The following is a 26,938-nucleotide window of genomic DNA, read 5'->3' as shown; positions in this document are numbered from 1 at the left end:
GGGAGCCTGCGCCCTGACGTCACCTTCGTGCGACCCGACGGGCTCTTCTGTTCGCGGCGTGTTTCAGGGGTTTCTTCCAGTATCCACGTGATCTTCTGCATGTTCTCCTGCACAGTCCAGGAAGGGGACTGGCGGAGTCCAAGAAATTCTCCTTGACGCTGGGGTGTCTCGGCGGACCGTCCGGGCCCACGGAGGTAGGTAAAGGGGGCTCCCAACGAGGGTACCCCAGACTCACATCAGGCCTTTCTTGGTATCTAGCATGTTTCCCTAGGGCTTCCCGGTCTCCGCGGAGTGGCTAAACTTCTTAAGCAACCTCTCAGGATCCTCGCAGTTTAGTTTCGATCTAGATTTTCCTCCTCTGCGGTCACTGTCCACTCCTACTGTCCACCATTATGAGTCCCTGGAGTAATCCACACCCTTTCAAAGTAGTAGGCGGATTTCCATCTCTGTGTTTGCTTATGTGATTCTCTCAGGTTGCAGTGCCCACTCTTATTAAGTGGTTAATTAGTTTTAATATTATATTACATGCCCAACTGAAATGCACGCTTTGAATGTTTCTGGTAGCCTCCCAGTTAAAGTCTCGTCTGAACGTTGTGTTTTCTGTGTATTACTTATAGCATACTTTTGGTTTTCTGCCTTGTGATGTAGTAGTATCTAGTTTTCATTCAGTCCCGGTTTTTTCAGGCTGTTACCACTCTCTGATTATTTTCTTCCTGTTCATTTTCACGTCACTTCTTGCATCCGTGCTTTTGAAGCGTCTTGCTTCCCCTCTCCTGCCTGATGCTGTTCCTCACTTTAATCTGGCAAACCACTGTAAAGTACTTCTTTCAAGGCAGCGTTATGTTTTCCATCGCTTATATAGTTGACCGTTGAACACTGCGGTGAGGCAGCTTTAGGGGCCCCGACCTTCCTGGGAGGGATAACTTACAGTGGACTCTCCATGGATGGGATTCCTTCACATCCTGGGCTCCTCTTGTGCTTTTAACAAGCCAGAATTCTATAGTACTGTGGTATTACTGTTGAAAAAAAAATCTGCTTCTAAGCAGACCCGCACAATTCAAAACTGTGCTATTCAAGGGTCAGCCCTGCTCTAGTGAGGGGCTAAGGCCCACAGACAGGCTAGATCTGGCCTACTGTCTGTTCTGGGGTCCTCAGTGAACCAAGTACGCTTTTTATAGATGAATGTTGGCGATTTGTGTTGGCGATGATGAATATGTGCTAAGTCGCTTCAGTTATGTCTCACTCGCTGCGACCCTATGGGCCTTAGCTCTCCAGGCTTCTCTGTCCATGGTGATTCTCCAGGAAGAAGACTGGAGTGGGTTGCCATGCCCTCCTCTAGGGGATCTTCCCGAGCCAGGCATCGAACCTGAGTCTCCTGAATTGACAGGCAGGTTCTTTACCACTTTGCCACCAGGGAAGCCCTATTTGATGACAGGACCCATCATTCAAAGTCCATGAAACTTTCTCTCCCTTCTCCAAAGAGTCTCTTTCATTCATAAACAGAATATCATAGTTATTTGGGGGTAGCTTGTTAGTAAAAAATTTGGAATTTTCTCTTTCTTGGTGTATAAGTAACTACATAATATCCTCCATTTTGCCTGCTGGCCTACAGAGCCTAAAATATTTATTCTTTGGCCTTTTACAGGAAAACTCTGTGAACTTGTGCTTTATAGCAGTGTTTGCACCACTCATAGTTTTAATTTTGTTTCCCATATAACCTAGCACAATGCTTCCTTTTGTTCCTTTCACAAATACTTCTTTGAAACTGAAATGTTAGTCGCTCAGTCATGTCTGACCTTTTGCGATTCAATGGACTGTAGCCCACGAGGCTGCTCTGTCTGTGGGATTCTCCAGGCAAGAACACTGGAGTGAGTATAGCCATTCCCTTTTCCAGGGGATCTTCCCGACCCAGGAATCAAACCCACATCTTTTGCATTGCAGGCAGATTCTTTACTGTCTGAGCCAAGGAAGCCCCCATTGAGCAATTGTTTTTAGTCTTCCAAATATGAAATGTTCAGTTTCAGTTCGGCTGCTCAGTTGTGTCTGATTCTTTGCCACCCCATGGACTGCAGCATGCCAAGCTTCCTTGTCCATCACCAACTTCCGGAGCCTGCTCAAACCCATGTCCTTTGAGTCGGTGATGCCATCCGACCATTTCATCCTCTTGTCATACCCTTCTTCTCCTGCCTTCAATCTTTTGCAACATCAGGCTTTTTTCCAGTGAGTCAGTTCTTCCCATCACGTGGCCAAAGTATTGGAGTTTCAGCTTCAGCATCAGTCCTTTCAATGAATATTCAGAACTGATTTCCTTTAGGACTGACTGGTTTGATCTCCTTGGAGTCCAAGGGACGCTCAAGAGTCTTTTCCAACACCACAGTTCAAAAACATCAATTCTTAGGCACTGAGCTTTCTTTATGGTCCTGCTGTAATATCCGTACATGACTACTGGAAAAGCCATTGCTTTGACTAATGAGGAAAAAAGATCATAATGATGCCATATGATTTATGTGAATTGGTAGAAATACAGTCAAGTAGGTTTATAAAAGACAAGCCCCTAACCTAGTTAAGGAGGATAGAGGTTTCCTGGAGGATGTGATTCTTGAATTTTAAATGATAAATAGGAGGTAGGTAGAAAGAGATCATTCTTGCCAGAGAGGACAGATGAAGACAGATACTGAGACAAAAAGGACCATGGTGTGTTAAGTGAGTAAAAAGAAGTGAAGCTGGAAAGATAAGCAAGGGCAAGATTATGGAGAGCCTTCCTTGAAGGAGCTTGCACCTTCTTTTCTGGGCAGTTTTGGGTTTTGTAGCAAAAGCTAGATTTGCATGGTAGTTTGGTAACTTTGACAGCTATTTGGAAGACAGACAAGACAGTCAGGGAGACCTTATATTGCACTATTTCAGTAGTTGAGAAGATGTGAATTAGAGCAGTCTGACTAGGTGGTGTGGACATTATGAAGTTTAGAAAGATTTGAAAGGTAAAATCAGCAGCTCTTGCTAAATATTATGTTAGAAGTGAGAAGGAACGACAAGTTAAGACTGATTCCAGATTCCTAGCTGGTGCTAATTACCAGCTGAATTGAAGAGTCTCAGAGTATATGAAGGCACTGACCATGTCTGTTTCACTCAGCATTGCACCCCAGTGCCTAAAACAGTGTGTTACTTTGTAGGTACTTCAGTGAAAAGAAAAGTTTCCCTTTTTTAAATCATGGATTGCCATGCCTTTAAAATATGTTGCACCTGTGTATTTTAGTGTTACTGATACAGTGTTTTCAGACTTTCCAGAATATATGAATTGCTCCACTGAGTCATTCCCTTGTTGCAATTAAATGGTTCTGGAAAGACATTTCAACTTAATTACATGTCAGTTAAAAGTTTTAATTAGTTGTTGTATGGCAGAAACTAGCACAACATTGTAAAACATTTAGGTAAAGGTATTGTAAAGATCCTATTGTATGTGAAGAAGTTTGTGCAAAGAAACACTCTTCATGTTGTGAAAAGTTATTTTTTTAAACCTAAGATTTATGCTGAAGCTGAAGCTGCAATACTTTGGCCACCTCATGCGAAGAGTTGATTCATTGGAAAAGACCCTGATGCTGGGAGGGATTGGGGGCAGGAGGAGAAGGGGGCGACAGAGGATGAGATGGCTGGATGGCATCAGCGACTCGATGGACATGAGTTTGAGTAAACTCCGGGAGTTGGTGATGGACAGGGAGGCCTGGCATGCTGCGATTCATGGGGTCACAAAGAGTCAGACACGTCTGAGCAACTGAACTGAACTGAACTTAATAAAACAAATGTGGAATTATAAAAGCTTTAATTGATCTTTTTTCTGGCACTTTAATTTAGAATTTCATTTCAGAATTGTTTTATTCTTGTTTTCTTTCTTATGTTTAAGCCTTTTAAAATCAACTAATTTTAATCTTTCACATCAGAATATTAGATTTATATTTTAAGCTTTTAAATTTAATTTTATTCTTCTACGTTAAAATATCAGCTCTGCTTTCTTCTTGGCAGTTTTAGGCTTTCAGGAAGTCAGGTCCCTAGTGAAGTAAAGTTGCTCAGTCGTGTCCAACTCTTTGCGACCCCATGGACTGTGGCCTACCAGGCTTCTCTGTCCATGGAATTTTGCAGGCAAGAATACTGGAATGGGTTGCCATTTCCTTCTCCATGGGATCTTCCTGACCCAGGGATTGAACCCGGGTCTCCCGCATTGTAGGCAGACGCTTTACCCTCTGAGCCACCAGGGAAGCCCTAGGTCCCTAGACTATGTTCTTAGAGATTAAATGTTGTCTTAAGTTTAATTTTAGGAAGCATTTGTATTTGCAGTTCCATGTTAACATTTTCTGTTGTTAATAAATGAGCGTTCCAAGACAGTGTGTTTCTCTCTGCTTTGGCAACTGGATGGCTGAGCCAGATTTATTCCCACATGTTGTAAACTGGTCAGTTAGGTTTGGGAACATTTGTGTGTAGTCTCTGCGTATAACTGAGCAGATGGTACATTATGGTAGCCCTGTCTGTTTTCTTCTTGCTTTCTTTAGATTGTCTCTTCTGTATTAAGATTAAATGGTTACTGATCACTAATCTGTAAGCTACCACACAACCTTTAGAAAAGACACAGAGTGAGAATCATGACTCTATATAGGTATATGAATAGTAGTTATGTGTATATAAAATATTTTCTTTTTCAGACGTAAGACAGTCACTTTAATTATTTCTAACACCAGTTTCAAACTAGTTACCCTTGGATAACTGCAATTATATGAAAGTATGGCTGGTTATAAGCCTGTAGCAATCCAGACATATCCTATACTTGGTGAAAAAATCACCCAAGATACACTGTACTGGAACAACTATAAGGTAAGTGTAGACAAAATTAAGGGGGGGCTGTTTTGCACTTAATGCCAATTTCTCCAGCATTTGTTATACTTTGGATATGCTAGTAAAGAATTAATAACTAAAAATAATCTGTCAGCAGCTTATAGTTTGGGTAGAAAATTTGATGTCTGGTTTTTTTTTTTTGGAGTTATATAAATATCCATATTCCTTAATCAGTTTAATAATACAGGTATCTAACACAGAATAGATGATTAATCAGTTCAAGTAAATTAAATTTTAGAACTTGAATCTCATATGAAAGAAGGTTTTAAAAAATTTTTTTTTCTTAATCTCAGGAGGAAGAGATGTAAAATGAATTCTGTGTTATCTGCAAAAGCTAATTAAATGATCTTTCTTTATAAAAAAAGATGATTGACTTAATAGAAAAATGGAAAAAGGTTGGGATTGGAAGGTTTATAGAAAAAGAAATTTAAGTGGCCAATAAATGTATTAAAAGAGCTCCAACTTCACTCATAATTGAATAAATGCAAATTAAAACAATAACTGGATAATTATTGGATAATAATTTAGATACCTTTTCATGTATTTGTTGGCACAAATGAAAAATTTTGATGATCATTGCTACTTGAGGTAGGGAAAATTGACGCAAACTTTCCAGAGGGCAATTCTGGCATTATCTCTTAAAATAAAAATAACTTGTGGTCTTGTAAATTACATAGCTTGGAACTTAATCAGTGAATATACTCTCCAGAATTTGTGTGTGTTATCCTTATGTGTAAAGATTCTCATTGAAATTTCTGTAATATTAGAAATCTCAGAAAAACCTGTTTGTTAGTAGTGGACTGGTAAAGTAAATTATGATATATCTTATAATGGATGGTAAAGCTATTGCTCATATGAAAAGTTAGCTAAGATGTGTTAGTGAAAAAAAAGGCAAGGTACAAAGTAGCCTGCATGGTTGTAACTCTGTTAATACTCTGTTATTTTTCATTAAGACGCCTGTTCAGATCAAGGAGTTTGGTGCAGTGTCAAAAGTAGACTTTTCTCCCCAGCCTCCATATAACTATGCAGTCACAGCTTCTTCAAGGGTAAATGTAATATTTTTCTTTTATATAGTTTATATTTACTGCTGTTCTTGAGCCATCTAGTAAAATACTGTGTTTTTTATCTTGTTGTAGATTCACATTTATGGCCGATACTCCCAAGAACCTATAAAAACCTTTTCACGATTTAAAGACACAGCATACTGTGCTACTTTTCGACAGGATGGAAGACTCCTTGTGGCTGGCAGTGAAGATGGTGGTGTTCAGCTTTTTGATATAAGCGGGAGGGCTCCCCTCAGGCACTTTGAAGGCCATACTAAGTAAGAGATGTTGTTTTGTTTTGTTTTAATTGAAGTATAATTAGCATACATTCGATTAGTTTCAGGTGTACAACATAATGATTCAGTATTTGTATATATTGTGTAATGATCGTCACAATAAACTGCTTGATATCTGTCACCGTACAGTTACAGATAGTTGCTTTTCTGTTTTGTTGTAAGTTCTGTTGGTTTTACAGGCTTTGAAAGAAACAGTTCTGTGAAGATTATGTACCATTATGGACTTTTATTTCCTGGTTGTTCTAAGACAGCGTGCATAACTTGGTTCAGTCCTACGGTCCAGCTTGATGGGGCTCATGAATTCCCTAGAATTTTTTGCGACATTTTAGGAAATGTGTGTTTCTCTATGTAGATGTCCTGTAGCTTTCATTAACTTCTCAGTGAGTTTCGTGACCCCATTGAGGTTCTAAAGGCAACCTCACAACCGTTATGGAGAACTCAAGAGGCCTGGATTGTATTGGAGTTTGTTTTTTTGAAATCAAATTGGAAGGTGGGATTTTTTTTTTTCCTACTTGTATTTGGTGTTTTGCTTCTTTATAAATTAAACAGCCAAAGGCAGTTTTATAACTTTGTTTCAGGATTACCAATGTCATTGCTGAAATTTACTGTTGATTTTAAATCTCAAAAGTGTTTTTTTTTATAGTATATTATCAGGATAGTCTTAGTTCATCAGTGAAATGTTTTAAATATAGCAAATTCATGGAACATGATCCTGCTTAGTGGCAAGTCTCCTTAGAATTTTTTAGGAACTACCCATTTAAAAATTTTTTAAATTAAAGTACCTTTGTGCCAACATTTAGAACATCCCACTGAGCAGCAAAGTAGAAATGTTAACGTGTTAGAAAATATAATTTTGGGGCCATTGTTCAGTATTTTTATCAACTTCATAGTACCAGGGATATATACATTTTAAATTGGCTTGAGGATAAACATCTGTTTTAAAGATTTTTAAGATTTTCTTTTTCTCTCATGATTTCGCTCTACAATTACTTACTGAAAATGAGCTGCTTTTCTTGTTATTTCGGATGTTAGAAGATACCAGAAATAATTTTTTCTTGCTTTTTGATATATTGATTCTTGATTTTGCAGAGCAGTTCATTCAGTAGATTTTACAGCTGACAAATACCATGTGGTTTCTGGGGCCGATGATTATACAGTTAAATTATGGGATATTCCAAACTCCAAAGAAATTCTGACATTCAAAGAACATTCTGATTATGTGAGGTGTGGATGTGCTAGCAAACTGAACCCAGATCTCTTTGTCACAGGTTAGTGAAATCTTTTTCTTTCTTGAAGTTGGTAATTTTATTGATAATACTTGCATGTTTCTTTGGGATTCTTTTTCAAAGAAATATGTATGTGTTTCTCCTGTTGTTTTATTTTCTTTTTCTTCTTTGGGGGATTGTTCTTAATTGTCCTCCACATGTGATTTGAAACATCGGGCTCTGGTGTTCAGAGGTTCCCCAGTGATCAGGAAGCAGAGGTCATGCGGTTCAGTCTTCATGGGTGTCTGTTTAAGGCTCCCAGATGATTCAGTCATCTGAAGCTAGGAATAGTTTAAGGTTCCATGTAGGTTAGTGTTTCAGAAACAGACAGTGGTAACAGAGGGTTTAGAAGTACTGTATCTTCTTGAGTATACATATGTCTTTTTAGAATTTCATCTAAGCCTTTTCTCCTTTTAAAAGTTTTGTTTGAATATGCACACAGAGACACGTTTTTGTTTTAGGGTCATATGATCACACTGTGAAGATGTTTGATGCACGGGCAAACCAGAGTGTTATCTCTGCTGAGCATGGACAGCCAGTGGAGAGTGTCCTGCTTTTTCCCTCTGGAGGTCTTCTGGTGTCAGCAGGTATTTCTTTTAAAAATCGTTTCACCGGTATTGTTTGTCTCAAGTCAGGTGTGTCTTTGTCAGTGTGCCCTTGAATCGCACATTTAGTTTTTTGCTCAGACAGTTGATAAGTGGGATAGGCAAGCAGTTTTCATTTCCTGAGTATGTACTATGAGCCAGGCACTGTGCTTTTATAAACGTATTATCTCCAGTTCCCTAGATGTGCTTAAAAGATAGTTTTCTCTGTTTTACAAAATAAAGACAAAGTTTTAAGTAATTTGTCCAAGAGAAAGTGGTAAGTAGCAAATCAGCGATCTCAGAATTTGAGAGCCTGTGTTGTGTGCTTACCCAGAAATCCAGGTCAGACTCCTGCTGCTCTTCCTACATACAAGATCTGTAGCTGCTTTTGAAAACGCAGGTTCTTTCAGACCTAGAATTAGGCTCTGCTCTTTCTATGTGACTCTTGGTTGAAACAGCCTTGCCCAGCAAAGAACTGATGGTGCTGGAGGAGGAGGCAACGTGGACTCAGGGTGGCCTCCGTGTATTTTTCGTCAAGTGGAAACTGAGGTGTTTTTTTCATTTTTGTTCATAGTGCATTTTCATATTTATAATGAAAGTAGTAAACTGGCTTTTTTCATTTGTTAAGTCAAAATTCGTGTGTTGGCATTAGAAGAATACATAGGTAGTGTATAGCTTTGCTTTGTTTTTTTGCTTAATTCTAAAATCCAAATAGAAGTTATCCCGTCTTATACTCCTTTCCCCAGTACCTATTTGATTTCAAAATAAGTTGATAATATTGTCAGAATTTCTATTTTTCTTTCTGTTATTTTGAGAAATGGAAGTATTTGCAAGTTCAACAGAGAGAACGGATGTCTGTATACTGACCTCCGTCTGTCACTAATTATTGTGTGACCTTTGGGCAATCCCTTAACCAGTATAGATAGACCTTGAAAATGAGAGGTCCACCTTTGACCACTGGACGAGGTCAGTAGTTTCAAACTGTGGTCTGGGGAGACAGGGACTGAGAATTGGGTTCCAGGCCCTTTTTCACAGTCAGGATGGGTAAGAACTTTGTCCCCACCCACCTCTAGCTCCCCAGCCTCTTTTTCTGTTTTACCTGCTAGACCTTTGCTTAATACTTCACTGAAAGAAAAGATGCTGTATTAAAAAATTTCTTTTTAAACCGTTGGATTAAATTGCCTTTAAGAATGCTTCTAGCTCTTAGAGTAAAAGTTATAGAGAAGTTTTTCAGTTTTGTTGGGATTCACAGAATTTTTAGGAAACTATATCTTCATTATTCTTTTCCATTTTTGCACAAAATTCCTTTGAAGAATGATTTTATGGTGCTTTTCAGTTGTTTTCCAAATTAAACTAATGATTGTTTCTTTTTATAGGAGGTCGGTATATTAAAGTCTGGGACATGCTAAAAGGAGGACAGTTGCTCGTGTCTTTGAAAAATCATCATAAAACTGTGACATGTTTATGTCTCAGCAGCTCTGGACAGAGGTTACTCTCTGGCTCACTGGATAGGTTAGCATTTTAATTTTCTTTCTTAATCATTCTTAGTGTGCATATATTTACTGCTTGAAGAAATGTTATTTCTGCACAACTTGTGATAGCATTAATATGCTGCCAGATGATTTCCATGAAAAAATCTGTTGAGTTGAAAATAGTTTTGACCTTACATTTATACATAGCAAGCTTATTTTCTCCCTTGATATAATTTTTTGCTTTAATTAATATACTTCAGGAATTTATTGAATCATTTGAATATTCTTTTAAAATAATTTGTTATTCTGTAGTTTTCTTTTAAAATCATTATTGTATATTTTGAAATATTTATGAGTATGTATATATATATATTCTAGCTTATATTCTTTAAAATTTAAAACTTCATGTAAAAATTCCTATGTGTTAATGTATAGAAGTTACATATTTCTAAATATTACTATTTTCAGTAGGTATTAGTGTTTTATTAGTTAATGTTCCATAACAGTGCTGTACAACAGAAACACAGTGTGAGTTACTATGTAATTTTCAGTTTTGCCAGCCATGTTTAATAGGTAAAATTAATTTAATAATAATATTTATTCTAAAATATTATTTTAGTATGTAAACAGCATAAAATTATTAATGATAGACCAGAAACAAGTTCAGCCTCATATACATGCCCGATGATACAATAATAATACTTTATGATTAAAGTGAAATATAGTTGTATTTAATAGAAAAGTATTTTTATACTGCCTCAGTTTTAAAATTAAGTAAAATAAATTCACTTCTCTTTCACTGTCCACATTTTAAGTGCTCATTAGCCGCATGTGGCTAGAGTGATGACCCAGTTCTAGAATTTACTTTCATTTATCTGTTGTTGCTCCTTTTGTTTCCATATTTCTTTTTTCATTGTTATGTAAAACCTTGGTTTTTCATCATATTTATTAAAAAGTATACATATTTTAAAAGCTAGAAAATACTTCTGATACAGAGGAACTTGGTATGTAAATATAAAGCAAATTCCCTGCAGTGGTATCACTAGGCAGTTTGGCACTTGATTTTTAGATGTGTCCTTCAAAAGCTATTGGTACGTTGGCTCTATTCATAGTAGTTCTCAACCCAGAGTGACCTTCTGCGGAAACTTTTGGTTATTGTCACAACCTGGGGGTGGAGTGTTCTTGGGATGCAGGGAGGAGAGGTCAGGAATGCTCCTGAACACCCTGCAGTGTAGGGACAGCCACCGTGACGGAGAACTGTCCTGCCCACAGTGTCAGTGATGGTGATGCAGCTGGGGAACCCTACCCTTTGACTTCCATGGACTTTGATGCTGTTTCTTTAGTTTCGAGTTTCATCTTCAGGAGACAGTGGTCCATCCTTCTGGTGGCTGGTTGAAGTCTTTATGCAAACAATAAAAAAGAGTTCATTTTTAAAAGAGATTCAGTGATAGATTACTTTGTAACTAATATTACTAATCATTTTTCTTCATTGTTGTATGTTTTAATATTCATGTATTGAATTTTTAAAAATAATAATTTTTTGTACTCATTTCTAAGATGCTTTGTGACACAGATCTTCTTTTCTTTTTTGGTTAGGAAGGTGAAAGTATATAGCACAACTTCCTACAAAGTAGTCCACAGTTTTGATTATACAGCTTCAATTTTGAGTCTTGCACTTGCAGTAAGTACTTTTAGCTCTTTTTTTTTTTAACTTGACTAACCTTGCCTGTTAAATGAAACTAACATGAAGTATTAGGGTTTATCTTTGTATTTGAATAAGTATTATTTTCTTCTTGTCACATTAGATAATTGGGTTAAGATAATTGCTGGAATATACGAGTTGTCTCAATAACTAAGCATGAATTCAGATTTAGGTCCCACTTATTGAACACCTCAAACTAACTGTAGTGCTGTGTAGGCATTGTCAACACTAAGGGCAGGACCTGGAAAGTAGATAAATCTCTCTCCAGCACATTTAACTCAAGGGTTAAACACTCCAAAAAGTCAGGTTGGCTCTCTAAGCCAAAAAGAAAGGCGGCGGGGGGAGACAAAGGGGCACCAAAATGAAATGTCTCCTTTTCTCTGTTAACTGCTCTTTCTGGGGTGTTTAGTGTCACGTTTCATGAGCTATTGAGGAGGAGGAATAGATTTGGACACCTTATATAGAAATCTGAACTGGGAGTGGAAAAGAGTCATAAAGTGTTTTCTTAACAAGATTTTGGAAAGTCGTGCCACCGCTGGGGCTTCGCTGGTGGCACTCGTGGGAGAGAACACACCCGCTGGTGCAGGAGATGTAGGAGACGTGGGTTCAATCCCTGGGTCGGGAAGATCCCTTGGAGGAGGGCATGGCAACCCACTCCAGTATTCTTGCCAGGAGAATCCTGGGGACAGAGGAGCCTGGCGGGCTACAGTCCATGGGGTCACAGAAGAGTTGGACACGACTGAAGCAGCTTAACATGGATGCACACACGCATGCCACCACGTCATTCTTTTCTGGGAGGAGGGTGTGGGGAAAAATTATTTTGGAAATATTTCCCAAGATGTGATTAACTGCGTATTATTATACCAACTGGCAGTAATAATTTCCAAGTGTAATTAAAAAAGTGAACATTTCTCAGTGGTGTCTGACTCTTTGTGACCCCATGGACTATACAGTCCATGGAATTCTCCAGGCCAGAATACTGCACTGGTAGCCTTTCCCTTCTCCAGGGGATCTTCCCAACTCAGGGATAGAACCCAGGTCTCCCTCATTGCAGGTGGATTCTTTACCAGCTGAGCCACAAAAGGGAAGCCTGAGAATACTGGAGTGGGTAGCCTATCCCTTCTCCAGCAGATCCTGTCAAACACTAGTATCTTGGAGGAATAAAAATGATTTTACTTTAACTTTTCACATAGGTCAGTCACTGTTCGGCAGAGAATCAGTATCTTAATGGAACTCTTGAAAGTACGGACAAGTGGCAAGCACATAATAAATGGTATTTGGAAGAAAGAGCAAGGTGAATTATGAGTTCCTAATACACTAACTTACTTTTCTAATTGCTGTTAGCATGAAGATGAGACAATAGTTGTAGGAATGACCAATGGAATACTGAGTGTTAAACATCGGAAATCTGAAGCAAAGAAGGAATCTGTGCCTAGGAGAAGAAGGCCTGCATATCGAACTTTTATTAAGGGGAAAAATTATATGAAACAACAGGTATTTGTATATTTCATATATATTTTTTAAAGATGAAAGTTGTTAGAGTAGCCAGCTTCATCCCTGCACATTACTGAAAAACTGTTAAGTTCACCTGGCAGTTAGCTTCATTTTTAGCTTCATTTTACTTTTCTCTACTTCGTATTTATCTCCAGATTGCTGGATTAGAAACTTTAATAAGTAATGGGAATGTAACTGTCTGGTTTTCCCAAAACCATTTGTTGAAGAAACTGTCTAATGATACTTCTTAATGCCCTGAATCATAGCAACGTTATTGTGCTCAAAACAGTGTCTTTCACACACTGTCTGGTTTGATCTTCTAAATAACCCTGAAAAAGAGTAGAGCCAATAATATCTCCATTTGGCATCTGAGAAGATGAAGATACAAAGAAGTTGTGATTGATCCAGGATTTCTTTATTGGGACTAGGTGGTTGCTCTGATTCCTGTTTTCTCTTTCTACTCAGTCACTGCTTGCTGTGTAAAGAGAACTGCAGTGAGCAGTGTCTGCGAGGATGGGATGTTGTGTGTGGATCCTAAGTTAAAATCACAGGGCACTAAGAACATGGTGATGTGGCAGGTTATTCTGTTTTTATTTGCTTGACTTCATGGGCTTATGACCCTTATTTATGATAGAGTTCAAGGACAGTGTGGAGCTATGATTATTTCAAATAAAACTCTATTTGGATATTGATTTTTCTTTGTAAATTTACTTTTCAATGCAGGATGACATTTTGATCAACAGGCCATCAAAGAAACACCTAGAATTGTATGACAGGGATCTGAAAAACTTCCGGATCTCTAAGGCACTTGACAGAGTCCTTGAGGTGAGTGAGTAAAGTGTGTGTGATTTTTTTTTTTTTTTTTTATAAAGACTTTCTTTTAAGAGCAGTTTTAGGTTCACAGCTTAATTGAGGGGAGGTACAGAGCTTTCCCATCTGCCGTCTGCCCCACACATGCATAGCCTGTGGGGTTCATTTGTTGCAACTGATGAACCTGCAAGGACATTAGTTTTAATTTTTTTAATTTATTTTTAGCTGCAGTGGGTCTTCATTGCTGTGTGGGCTTTCTCTAGTTGCGACAAGTGAGGTCTTCTCTCTAGTTACGGTTCACGGGTGTCTCGTGGTGGCTCCTTTTGTTGTGGCGCCTGGACTCTAGCCTTGACGTACTTCTTTCCCAACGTGGAACCAGTCGGTTCCAAATTGGATGGCATCCAGTCCAATCACTTCATGGCAAATAGGTGGGGAAACAGTGACAGACTTTATTTTCTTGGGCTTCAAAATCACTGCAGATGGTGACTGCAACCATGAAATGAAAAGACACTTGCTTCTTAGAAGAAAAGCTATGACCAACCTAGACAGCATATTAAAAAGCAGACATTACTTTGTAGACAAAGGTCCGTCTAGTCAAAGTTATGGTTTTTCCAGTAGTTATGTATGGATGTGAGAGTTGGACCATAAAGAAAGCTGAGCACTGAAGAATTAATGCTTTTGAACTGTGGTGTTGGAGAAGACTCTTGAGAGTCCGTTGGACTGCAAGGAGATCCAACCAGTCAATCCTAAAGGAAATCAGTCCTGAATATTCATTGGAAGGACTGATGCTGAAGCTGAAACTCCAATACTTTGGCCACCTAATGTGAAGAACTAACTCATTTAAAAAGACCCTATTGCTGGGATAGATTGAGGGCAGGAGGAGAAGGGGACAACAGAGAATGAGATGGTTGGATGGCATCACTGACTTGATGGACATGAGTTTGAGCAAGCTCTGGGAGTTGGTGATGGACAGGAAACCTAATGTGCTACAGTCCTGGGGTTGGACACAACTGAGCTACTCTGATGAACTTGAAAGTGCCGGGCTTCAGTAGTTGCAGCGCATGGGCTTATAGTGCCCTGTGGCATGTGAAATCATCCCAGGCCAGGGATTGAATCTGAGTTCCCTGAACTGGCAGGCAAATTCTCAACCACCAGGCCACCAGGGAATTCTGGAGCTTAAAAAAGTTATTTTTTATTTTAAACTTTTTATTTTGTATTGGGGTATAGCCAGTTAACAGTGTTGTGATAGTTTCAGGTAGACAGTGAAGGGACTCAACTGTTCATGTATCCATTCAGCTATAAATATATCCATTCTTTCCCAAGTTCCCCTCCCATCCAGGCTACCATGTAACATTGAGGTTTTTTTTTTTTTTTCATTGAGTTTATTTTTAAAAGAATTATTTTGTTTCTTGCCATGACTCTAAACTGGGAAGGAAAAAAAACCCATTTAAATTTGGTAATTATTAGTGAGTACTAAGACTGTGACTCTTTTCTTGTGCTGCTCATGTTGACTCTGAAAAATTTTCTAGCCCACTTGTACAATAAAGACGCCCGAGATTACAGTTTCCATCATAAAGGAGCTAAATCGAAGAGGAGTCCTTGCAAATGCCCTTGCAGGTCGAGATGAAAAGGAAATCAGTCGTGTTCTTAATTTTTTGATAAGGTATGTTTTATGTCTCTGAAATGCATGTATTTTGCATCTGAAATTTTATCTCCAAATTTACTTTTAGTTTGAGGTTTGTGGAGACCTGACAGAACAGTTTAGTAAATCTGTTTTAAGGATTTTTTTAAAGTTTGCAGGTTTCAGTAAACAGAATTTTTGCTTTGTAGGAATCTGTCTCAGCCAAGATTTGCCCCTGTTTTGATTAATGCTGCTGAAATAATTATTGGTAAGTAGTTGCTAAAATTCTAGCATGCTTGAAGAAGTAGAGGTGTCAGATAATGAAATCAAATAGATTGAAATACCTTGTCATTATCAAGTCTCCAGCAAAGATTTCATGGAGAAAACAATAATAGTAAATCAGTGCATTTTAAAATAGAGTAAAATGTTTACATTGGATTGGCTTTCAATTGCTGGCACTAGGGTTATTATAATTTAAAAAGTTTTTTTCTTTAAATACCTACAATGACCATGACTAATTTTTAATGAGAAAATGAAAAATAAGTCAGAATTAATTATTTCTCTCTGAAATACATTTATTCAGATGGATTGTTTATGTAAAACATAAATTGTACAAGTACAGATTTTTCAGTGTCTTTAATAGTTTTGTACTTTTTCTAAATTCTGCTGTTCACATTTTGTTTAGAAAGATGTTTATAGTGAATGTTTCCTCTCTTTCTAGATATATATCTACCTGTGATTGGTCAGTCACCTGTAGTTGATAAAAAGTTTTTGGTACTTCAAGGACTAGTAGAAAAAGAGATTGATTACCAAAGAGAACTGCTGGAAACCTTGGGGATGATGGATATGCTTTTTGCTACCATGACAAGGAAAGAAAGCACTTCTGTATTGCAGCATGATACATCTGATGGATTTCTAGAGAACAATAAGATTGAATCATAGTGTCTGCTTAACAGGAGATGTAAGAACTCCTAACATGGAATAGATTTGATGCTATTAACTATTGGGAAGAGAATCTCTGATACATTACAAAAATCTATTTGCAGAAGCAATTTTATAGAAGAGACTGGAATGACTATGCTTGGAAAATAAGAAACTGTTTTTAAACATGGTTTTCCATGTTCTGCTTTGAATTATTTCATGGCATCTTCAGCTGGAAGAGATCTCAGTTTTGGTCACAATGTATGTCCATCTTGGACAGGTCAACATTAATTTTAATATAGCTGAGTTCTGTTTCAGCGTTTGAGTAGACATTCAGAACTCTGGAGAGGGTTTCAACTTAAGAATCCTGCCAAAGGAACAGGGCTTTATTTTTTCCTTCTATCGTGGAAATACAAATGGCAACAACCAGTAAATTCTCCAATCAGTGCACTTGGGGTCCCCAGGCTCCAGCCAAGTGTGCCCCATTTCCTTGCTGTCATCATTTATCCCAGGTCACAAGTTCCATCTCAGCTGGTAATTGGACTGTATCTGTTGCCAGTGTGGCAGATTAGTGGCCAACTCCGAATACTTGACACGAGTTTGACATGCATTCAGAGAATGTGATGAGGTAGATTTGATACCTAGAAATTGTGCTCACCAGCCTGTGTTTTCTTTTTCTTCCCGTAATCTTGACTGTGCTGCTCAGAACAGGGCCTGCAGGTAAGCCTTCGGGACCATATTTTTCCTCTTCCCCCTCAGTATGCAGCCTTTCTACCAGCTTTTCAGCTTGTTTCAGGTCAGGGGAATGATAAAATTTGCCATTTCTCTTGTGACCAATAGCATTTCAGCCTTTTTTAATGTGTATTTGGAGCTTATCTTGCAGCTACCTACCTCTGGAAACCATTTTCTTTGGCCTGTGTTTAGGTTATTTTTCCCTCCTCTATTCTTAACTTCATTTTGTGTTTCAGAACCCCTTGTATCTTTTTTTTTTTTAAGTTCAACATAAATCACATTTTTTTGTAAAGAGACTCTTATTTTCTTCTTGACTTTCTGGGATGTATCAATTCCTGATGGATAGTCACTGACTATTGATTTCTAGCACACTGATTTTACACTTGGCACACTGATTTTACACTTGGTCCCTTTTTCACCTTTCCCCAGTTCCTGAAGTAGTTAACTATCTGTAAGGAAATAGGTCTTAGGCTAGAAGAATCCTTAATTAAAGGAAGATTTTGTAACTGCAGTCTCCTCTTAAATTCACATTCAGTTCTGTGAATTTATATGTGTATTTTTAAAGCAGAAAGAAATATTCCTATGTTCTGATAAGGATGTATGCTCAGAGAGTCTGGATTTCCCTTCATGAATTGATTTACGCCATTGTGAAGCCCAGTGGCTTATAAGAAATCAAGAATTTGCTTCCTTGAGTAATTATGAGATTAGTCAAGGTCAGAAGCTGTGTCTTCATGTAAAGAAGGGTTAATTTATAAGTTTTTTTAAATTTCATAAATACACTGATAAATGGGATACTAGTAAAGCTGAAAGGTTGAGGTTCTTCCAAAAAACTAACTTTTTTGGAAGATAAGAGTTTTTTGAGAAGAGTTTTCCCATGCATTATTTGATCTGGGTCTTACCACAACCATCCAGGGTTGGTATTCTCATTTAGCATTGAATTCACCCTTGAATTCCCCAAGCTTGAGTTCCTCATCCCAGCACTGTGAACTGGCCTGCTTGCTGGGGCCAAAACCACTCATTCCCTTTAACACAACTTCACCAGAGTGCTGCCGGTTTTTAGATGAGATATGTAATAACTATACATTTTCAAAAAGGCTAGGAAACAATTCCCATAACGATCAGTAGTTCAGTGTTAAGTTCATGAATAGTTTTTAAAGTTTGGGACAAACTGTAGTATTTGCTATTTGAAGTAGTATTTGTAATTGGCATATTACAGTGTAACATTGGGCCTTCATTTCCAACTTAAAACGCCTAAAAATGCCTAACAGGTTTTTAGATTTGTGAATTTTAGTTGAAATGTATTTTAAGATGTTATTAAACTTGCAGAAATATTGAAGTATTTGAGAGAACTTACTCAGTGTACATTTAATTTATTTTATTTATAAAAGTTATGTACTATGGAAAGTTTGCTTGTTGGGTCAGATGTTTGTTTCTTCAAATGCTTGTTGCATTTGAAGTGCTATTTACAAGAAAATCAAATACCTTCAATGTATAAATGCTATTAAGCTGTTTAAAGGACTCTGGAGTATAAGTAAGTTTGTTTAAAGAAATTTAGTCTGTTCAACTTAAATCAGCTCTATCAAACATTAATTAAAAGCCTCATTTAAAATGATTGTTAAAATATAGTAATTTTCTGAATGGAATGACAGTGTATGCTCGTGGGGATAATCCCTTTGTAGAGAAGGGGAAACTGAGGATTATAGGAGAGGGATGCCAATGGCTGGGTCACTGTCCTTGGGAGGAGGCGTGGGTCTGAGTGCCTGAAGGGAAGGGTTGGCTTAGACAGTGTGTGAATAGTTGGGGCATTGTTCGGGAAGAAGGACAGAGATACCACACAGATGCAATTGTGTGTAGAGGTGACGATGGTGGTTTGTGGAAGTTCTTTAATGAGTTCCTTTATTGCAGAAAAAACCAACTGAAACTGGTTGGAGAAGATCAGAGGTGTTGAAAGTTTGAAAAGAACACAGAGTAGATATGAGAGAGGGCAATATGAGATATGAGACAGGCTCACACTTCAGAGCCTGTCTGCCTGAGTGTGAATCTTGGCTCGGCACTCGCTGACTGTGTGACTATGTGACTTTGGACAAGTTATTTTACCACTTCGTATTTCATTTTCTTCATCTATTAATTAGACACAACCACAGAAAGTGGCTGTGAGAATTAAGTGAGTTAATGCCTATAAAAGTACCTAGAATATTTCTGTTGTTTGCTTTTATTATTGTTGGGGGAATAAAAGTACTAGAAAGGGAAGTAGCATTACCAGCAGAGCTCAGGCCTATGTGCGGGAAGTGTTACAGACTTCAGGCAAGCCCAGTCAGCATGACTGTTTTTCTCTAGTCACGTTTGGCTCTGAGGATGCAGATGTGGGGTAGGCTGAGGTATGGACTTAATCACCAGCGGAGGTTTCATCAGTGAGTGCAGAGTAATTGAGAAAGGGACCAGGGCATTGCTGTGACGTGAAAGCAGCGCACAGTGCTCCGCGGAGTCACAGCTGGGTAAGAAGGAAACGAGGTCGCGGGGAGTGAGAACACCCGGCTTGATGGACTGTTGGTGTGTGTGGAGTTGAGGAGTTAGTTTGTGTATTAAAGGTAGTGAGCTGGAGACATGAAATATGCTGGTGAACAAGCCAAAAATTAGGACGGAATAAAGCCAAGAATAACGTGAGAGAGAGACAGCAAGCGAGAAGCTACAGTGTTGAAAAATCTATGGGGAAGACTTCCCTGGGGGTCCAGTGGTTGGAAATCCTGCCAACGCAGGGGACATAAGCCTGTGTGCCGCAACTGCTGAAGCCCGCACACCCTGGGGCTCAGCAACAAGAGAAGCCATTGCAACTAGAGAGTAGTCCCCGCTTGCCACAACTTGAAAAAGCCCATGTGTAGCAATGAAGACCCAGTGCAGCCAAAAAGTAAATAATTTTTTTAAAAAAAAGAATCAATAGAGAGTGGCCCTTATTGATGAACAATAAAGTGGAGTATTACGTACGAAGTCAAATGACATGAAAGTTTAAGAAGAGGTTTTCTTGGGGAGGAATGGGGGAGGATGGTCCAGAAGCACTGAGGCTCACCTGCCCTACCTGTTAGGACAGCTGTGTGAGGGGTGTGGGGACAGCATCAGCAGCACTCAGGAGGACCACAGAGGAAGCTGGCCCCCTCTGCCTCCCGCCTTCCACATCTTGTGTGAGTGTATCTGATTAGTGGCGCCTAATCCTGCATCCTGCTTATGTCACATATGCAGAGTACATCATGAGAAACGCTGGGCTGGAAGAAGCACAAGCTGGAATCAAGACTGCCGGGAGAAATATCAATAACCTCAGATACGCAGATGACACCACCCTTATGGCAGAAAGTGAAGAGGAACTAAAAAGCCTCTTGATGACAGTGAAGGAGGAGAGTGAAAAAGTTGGCTTAAAGCTCAACATTCAGAAAACTAAGATCATGGCATCTGGTCCCATCACTTCATGGGAAATAGTTGGGGAGACAGGGGAAACAGTGTCAGACTTTATTTTGGGGGGCTCCAAAATCGCTGCAGATGGTGATTGCAGCCATGAAATTAAAAGACGCTTACTCCTTGGAAGGAAAGTTATGACCAACCTAGATAGCATATTAAAAAGCAGAGACATTACTTTGTCCACAAAGGTCTGTCTAGTCAAGGCTATGATTTTTCCAGTGGTCATGTATGGATGTGAGAGTTGGACTGTGAGGAGAGCTGAGTGCCAAAGAATTGATGCTTTTGAACTGTGGTGTTGGAGAAGACTCTTGACAGTCCCTTGGACTGCAAGAATATCCAACCAGTCCATCCTAAAGGAGATCAGCCCTGGGTGTTCATTGGTAGGACTGATGCTGAAGCTGAAACTCCAATACTTTGGCCACCTCATGCGACGAGTTGACTCATTGGAAAAGACCCTGATGCTGGGAGGGATTGGGGTTGGGAGGAGGAGGGGACGACAGAGGATGAGATGGCTGTATGGCATCACCGACTCGATGGACATGGGTTTGAGTAGACTCTGGGAGTTGGTGATGGACAGGGAGGCCTGGCGTGCTGCAATTCATGGGGTCGCAAAGAGTTGGACACGATTGAGTGACTGAACTGAACTGAATCCTGCATCCAGAGCACTATCTGCAATGGAGTCTGAGAGATGTGGTTTGTAGTCTTCCAGCTCTGCAGTTCTGAACACAACCTAGAAGGAGTCTGGAGCAGAGGATCAGGAAGGCAATCCACACGACATTCTTCCCCAAGTAGTCTACATGTCTTTAAATATAAGAGCAAACATACCCTCAACTCTGGGCTTCCCTGGTGGCTCAGATGGTAAAGAATCTACCTTTGGTGCAAGCGACCTAGGCTCGATCCCTGAGTCAGGAAGACCCCCTGGAGAAGGGAATGACAACCCACTCCAGTATTCTTGCCTGGAGAATCCCATGGACAGAGGGGCCTGGTGGGCTACAGTCCATGGCTGGGAAAGAGTCGGACACAATTGAGCGACTAACACACACACATACACCCTCAACTCTAAACAAATGGGAGTACGTTATACTTGCTGCTCTGCATTTCACTTCCACTTACTGTGCGTCAGAGAATCTGCCAACTTAGTACACAGAGCTCTGCTTCATCCTTTTCTTTATCCTGCCCTATCTCGCTGAACAAGATGGGCCGTAATCAGTTTAGCCAGTCCTCCCTCGATGGGCACTTAGACTCTCCACTCTTACACAGTTACACATTGAGTAGGCTTTTTCATAAGTTCTTGTGCATTTTGAGGTGTGTATACTGGGATAAATTGATGTGAATTACCCTAATTCTAGAGTGTAAGTCTTTGTCTTCCCACTGCAAAGTAAGGTTTCATCCCTGCTGCTCATCTTCATCTAAGGAGGCGCTACCCAGCTTTCAGTCAAGCTCCACCCACCAGAATCACTTGCAAAATGTGTTCCTTGAAGACCTCTTCTCCCAGGTACTTTGTATTCCATGGGTTGAGTGAGGGTGAGTAAAAGTCGCTCAGTCGTGTCTGACTCCTGTCCACCCTGTGGACAATAGCCCATCAGACTCCTCTTGTCCATGGAATTCTTCAGGCAAGAATACTGGAGTGGGTTGCCATTTCCTTCAGGGGATCTTCCCGACCCAGGGATCAAACCGGGGTCTCCTGCATTGTAGGCAGATTTTTACCTTCTGAGCCGCCAGGGAAGCTCCTTAGGGTAAATAAGATACTTAACCTTATTGGGGCAAGGGCTACTCTTATTCCCACTCTACACATAGTGACCCTGAAGGGGCTCAGTAAGTTTAGGTGACTTGTCTAAAATCACACAGCTGGTTTGTGCCAGATCTGGGATTTGAACTTAGTCTGGTTGAAGAGTACCTAGTTTCATCCACTGCAGGAATATTCTAGAAACATGGAATATGTCTTTATTCATCTTTGTATTCTTGACTTTATCCACGATTCCTAGTTGGTGCTTAGTAAATGTGCTGAATAACTGAATGGAATGAAGGAATGCTTATTGGATCCAGTTTGGGCGGTTCACATGAAAACAGCAGTGTGGTTACTGTGTACAAGATGAAGTGGTTGTATTTTCTGAGAGCTGCAATGTAAAATGTTTCTGGAAACTGGCCTTATTGCCCATTGGGAATTTTAATCAGGTGGAACTTAAACCATGCATTAGAACCACTAGCTCACTGGTAGTCCACGAGGTGGCAGTGTTACTTTGAAAACCATGAGAAACCTGCTTTTTCCATAGCCTTTTCTCTCCATCAAGTTTGTGGTGCTGAGTAGTAAGGTGAGTTCCCTCAGAAAACAATGAAGATATTTGGTTATTGTAATGTTGACACAGTGGGTTCAGAAGTCATCAATAATTATTAGATGCTAACCAGAAATGTGGAAACAAAACCTAACCAACACCCATTTTTAATTAAAGATGAAACTTTTCAACAATGTTTGGAAGGAACACGAGCTACGTGATCTTGCCTAAGTCCCTGGGCCTCAGCTTCCATATCTGTCACATGGAGTTAATGTCACTTCCTTTGTAGGATTGTTGTGAAGATAAATGCAATGACATACCAAAGTGCGTTAAATGCTTTAATGTGTTATTCACGTTTGTGATTATGAAAAGTACGCTTGCCCTCAACCTCTTTGGAGCTTTTTCTTAATTTCTCTGATTATTAACATCATTTGTATCACTTAAAGGTTAGGCTGAAGCTTTCTAGTATAAAGGATGTTTTTAAAATAAATTAATTGTATACACTATAAAATAAGGGGTTTAACTGATTTGAGAGAGACTGCTTACAAGTCTTTGGTTTGGGAAGCAAATGGTATGATTTGCAGTATGTACAAATAAGACCCCTATTCATGAAAGTAAGAAGAGAGTTCCCATTGGATTATTAGTGCTATAGAAGAAATTTTAAGCAGGATTATGTCTTTAAACATATATATTAATGCAGACTTTTCTTTCTTCAAATTTACTGTACTAGCTGTGACTGTGTGATGGCTATATTGACCAAAAGGGTTTTAGTTTAGAATTCTGTTAATGAGGGTTGACAATTTTCAATAAACGCTACTCTAAAACTCTGCACTCACATAAAGTTTTTCTTAATTGAGATATAATTGAAGTTATATTAGTTTCAGGTGTACTAAGATAGATTCTTGACAAAGTGTTCCCAATTCAAAAAACAGAAGGCTCGAGTCAAAAACAATTTCCTCATAGAAAACAAGTGGAAAGCAGTGGTCAGATTTTTTTTTTTCTTTTACGGTTTTCCCCTTAGGAAAAAAGATTTTGAGGCTCACCTGTCTAACCCATTCTTATCTTTCAATGGGAAAAGATCCACGTGATGAGAAAGAACTGAAAATAGACAATTGCATGAAATTTGTTGATAGTAGCATATATGAACTTCATTTTTCTATAATTTCTAGGAGAATATTCTGAGGTCATACACATGATTTTCTACACAACATTATTACCATAGACATCCACATAACGTGGTTTTATTTACTTATCTTGTGAGTACAAGTTATTTAAGATAGTGCAAGATAGTGCATCATTAGTGGTAGGAAACTCTCTCAGTTCAGTTCAGTCAATCAGTCGTTTCCAACTCTTTGTGACCCCATGGACTGCAGCACACCAGGCTCCCCTGTCCATCACCAACTCCTGGGGCTTGCTCAAACTCATGTCCATCGCATCGGTGATGCCATCCAACCATCTCATCCTCTGTCGTCCCCTTCTCCTCCCACCTTCAATCTCTCGAGTCAATTTGTAAAGAAGACCATGTTTGATTCTGCTTTAACAATAAGTATAAGAGTGATCAAAACTGGAAAATGATGGACAAGAAAGATAATAATGGTTAATACTGATAATATGCTTACTAAGGCATTGTTCTCACCAATGTACATATACTAATTAATTTTCACAACTTTGAAGTTGGTACTATTACTCTATCAAAAGTTCCTGTTTTTGCAGTAAGTGTGTTAAGTTAATGCAAATAAAACACAATTATAAACGAGGTCATAACTGTGAGGTGATGGATATGTTATGTAGTTTGGTTGTAGTAATCACTGTATATGTATATCAAGTCATCACACTGTAGAACTTAAACACATACACTCTTTTTTGTCAATTATACCTCAGTAAAGCTGAGGGGAACAAAAGAACAAGCTGCTTAAAAAAAAAAATTAACCACAGATGAGGTGAATCTAAGTCATTATAAGGTGAATACATCAAGCTCTTGCAAAGAACCTCAGGTAACTGGTTGTTCTTGTAAATAGAACATTGTCTCTGTTGTAGCTATAAGGAAGCTGTGTGATCAATGATAGATTTTCTTAGAAAACAGAACATGAGGGTCACTTGATAGAGGAACACTCGTGCTAATGTTAAGCTCAACCAATATAAACTGTTACATTAATAGTCCAAATAGTAACATGGATTAGTTCTCCTCTGGGTTTCTTTCTCAGCAGTATAGGAGATAAAAATATAAATCTCTTGGATCCATCCTGGAAAGACAGGGGTAAGTACAATATTTAAAATCTGAGTGGTGACTCACTTAAATTGTAATTGACGAAATGTTGAATGGATAAGAGAAGAAGTAAGCTGTGAGAAGACAGAGCCATACCTGCCTTAATTGTAGGGTCTGGCAGAAAGGAGATACTAATAAATATTTGCTGCTTGAACGCTGAATCCTCAGAGGCAAATGTCAGACTTGAGATGGAGGAGAGTAGGGCTACTAGAGTGGAAGGTGGCTTGTTCCCTCAGGGCTAAACAAAGGAATGAGATCTCTAGCTCTCTCCTGAGAACTAAATAAAAATGGAAGCTTCAAAGACATAAGGCTTCAAAACCCTAGGATTTTTATTTTATCATGTTTTTATTGTGAAGTCATTTTAGTTTTACAGAAAAGTTTTAGGAATAGTGCAGCTTCTCCTAGCTTCCCCCAAAGTTAACAACAATCAAAACCAGGAAATGAACATTGGTGCAAGGCTGTTAATGAGAATGTGCCAGGTCCTCCAGCTTTCTCCCTGATATCCCTTTTATGTTCTAGGGTCCAGTTCAGGACCCCACGTTGCATTTAGTTGTTGTGTCTCCTCAATCTCCTCCAATCTGTGATGATTGCTTAGTCTTGCTTCCCTGGTAGCTCAGCTGGTAAAGAATCCACCTGTAAAACAGGAGAACCCAGTTTAATTCCTGGCCCGGGAAAGATCCGCTAGAGAAGGAATAGGCTACCCTCTCCAGGATTCTTGGGTTTCCCTGGTGGCTCAGCTGGTAAAGAATCCACTTGCAATGAGGGAGACCTGGGTTCGATTCCTGGATTGGGAAGATAACCCAGAGAAGAGATAAGGCTACCTACTCCAGTATTCTGGCCTGGAGAATTCCATGAACTGTATAGTCCATGAGGTTGCAAAGAGTCAGACACAGCTGAGCGACTTTTACTTTCCTTGTTTTTTAGGACCTTGAAACTTTAGACTGGTCAGTTATTTTGTAGAATGAGCCTCAATTTGAGATTGTCTGATGTTTTCTCATGATTAGATTCAGGTTACGAGTTTTGAGCAAGAATATCACACAAGTGACCTTGTGTCTTTCTCAGAGTGTCATGTCAGGTGTTCATGATGTCTATATGTCTTATTACTGGTGACTTTAGCTTTGTTCGCTTAGTTAATTAAAGCATTGCAGGCCAGGTTTCTCTACCATTAGGTTATTATTTTTCCCTTTGTAATTGAGAAATATTTAAGAGAGATGCTTTGCTGCTGCCGCTGCTGCTGCTAAGTCACTTCAGTCGTGTCTGACTCTGTGCGACCCCTTAGACGGCAGCCCACCAGGCTCCCCCATCCCTGGGATTCTCCAGGCAAGAACACTGGAGTGGGTTGCCATTTCCTTCTCCAACGCATGAGAGTGAAAAGTGAAAGTGAAGTTGCTCAGTCGTGTCTGACCCATGGACCGCAGTGTACCAGGCTCTTCTGTCCATGGGATTTTCCAGCAAGAGTACTGGAGTGGGTTGCCCGTGTCCTCTCCGAGATACTTTGAGATTATGCAGATATCCTATTTTCAGCTTTTGTTGTTGTTATTCAGTCACTCAGTCATGTCCAACTGTTTGTGACCCCATGAATGGAGGTGTGCCAGGCTTCCCTGACCTTCACTATCTCCTGGAGTTTGCTCGAACTTACGTTTATTGAGTCAGTGATGCCATTTAACCACCTCATTTTCTGTCTCCCCCTTCTTCTCTTGCTCTCAATTTTTCTCAACATCGGGGACTTTTCCAATGAGTCGGCTTTTCGCACCATGTGGCCAGAGTGTTGGAGCTTCAGCTTCAGCATCGGTCCTTCCCATGAATATTCAGAGTTGATTCAGCTTAAGCTTTCCCAGTTTCATCCTCTGACTGTGGTTTTTGTTTGCATTTCCCTGGTGATGAGTGATGCTGAGCACCTTTTCATGTACCTGTTGGCCATTTGGATGACGTCTTTGGGAAAATACTATCCAAATGTTATTTGGATCCATTTTTTAATTGGATTATTCTTTTTCTGCTGTTGAGTTGTATGAGTTCCTTATATATTTTTCTGTAATACCCCCTTATCAGATGGGTGCTTTGCTGATATTTATGGACAAGCTCTTTGTGAGGGGTCAAAAGGGGAAGGATCCTCAAAGCTCCTTTCTAAAAA

At 39.3% G+C, this 26,938-nt stretch overlaps 1 protein-coding gene across 2 annotated transcripts; it reads left to right on the top strand.

Annotated features, from left to right (window-relative positions):
• Positions 1-39: 39 nt before the first annotated feature.
• On the top strand, positions 40-18,433 carry UTP15 (UTP15 small subunit processome component). 2 transcript variants are annotated; one of them, XM_061129555.1, is made up of 13 exons: positions 40-194; positions 4,692-4,860; positions 5,835-5,927; positions 6,018-6,202; positions 7,310-7,488; positions 7,947-8,072; positions 9,446-9,581; positions 11,138-11,222; positions 12,588-12,737; positions 13,461-13,562; positions 15,077-15,210; positions 15,378-15,436; positions 15,890-18,433. In XM_061129555.1, exons 2-13 carry the CDS (start codon positions 4,771-4,773, stop codon positions 16,108-16,110), a joined length of 1,560 nt encoding a protein of 519 aa, XP_060985538.1. In that variant the 5' UTR covers positions 40-194; positions 4,692-4,770; the 3' UTR covers positions 16,111-18,433. The 2 variants fall into 2 exon arrangements, with proteins under 2 accessions (XP_060985538.1, XP_060985539.1); XM_061129556.1 differs by having other exon boundaries at positions 50-194; positions 4,728-4,860.
• The last annotated feature ends 8,505 nt before the right edge of the window (positions 18,434-26,938 follow it).

This window comes from Dama dama, chromosome 25 (genome assembly GCF_033118175.1).
Source record: "Dama dama isolate Ldn47 chromosome 25, ASM3311817v1, whole genome shotgun sequence".
In the NCBI taxonomy this organism is placed as follows: Eukaryota; Metazoa; Chordata; class Mammalia; order Artiodactyla; family Cervidae; genus Dama; species Dama dama.
The sequence above is the reverse complement of the archived record's forward strand: the minus strand, read 5'-3'. Positions and strand labels throughout refer to the sequence as shown.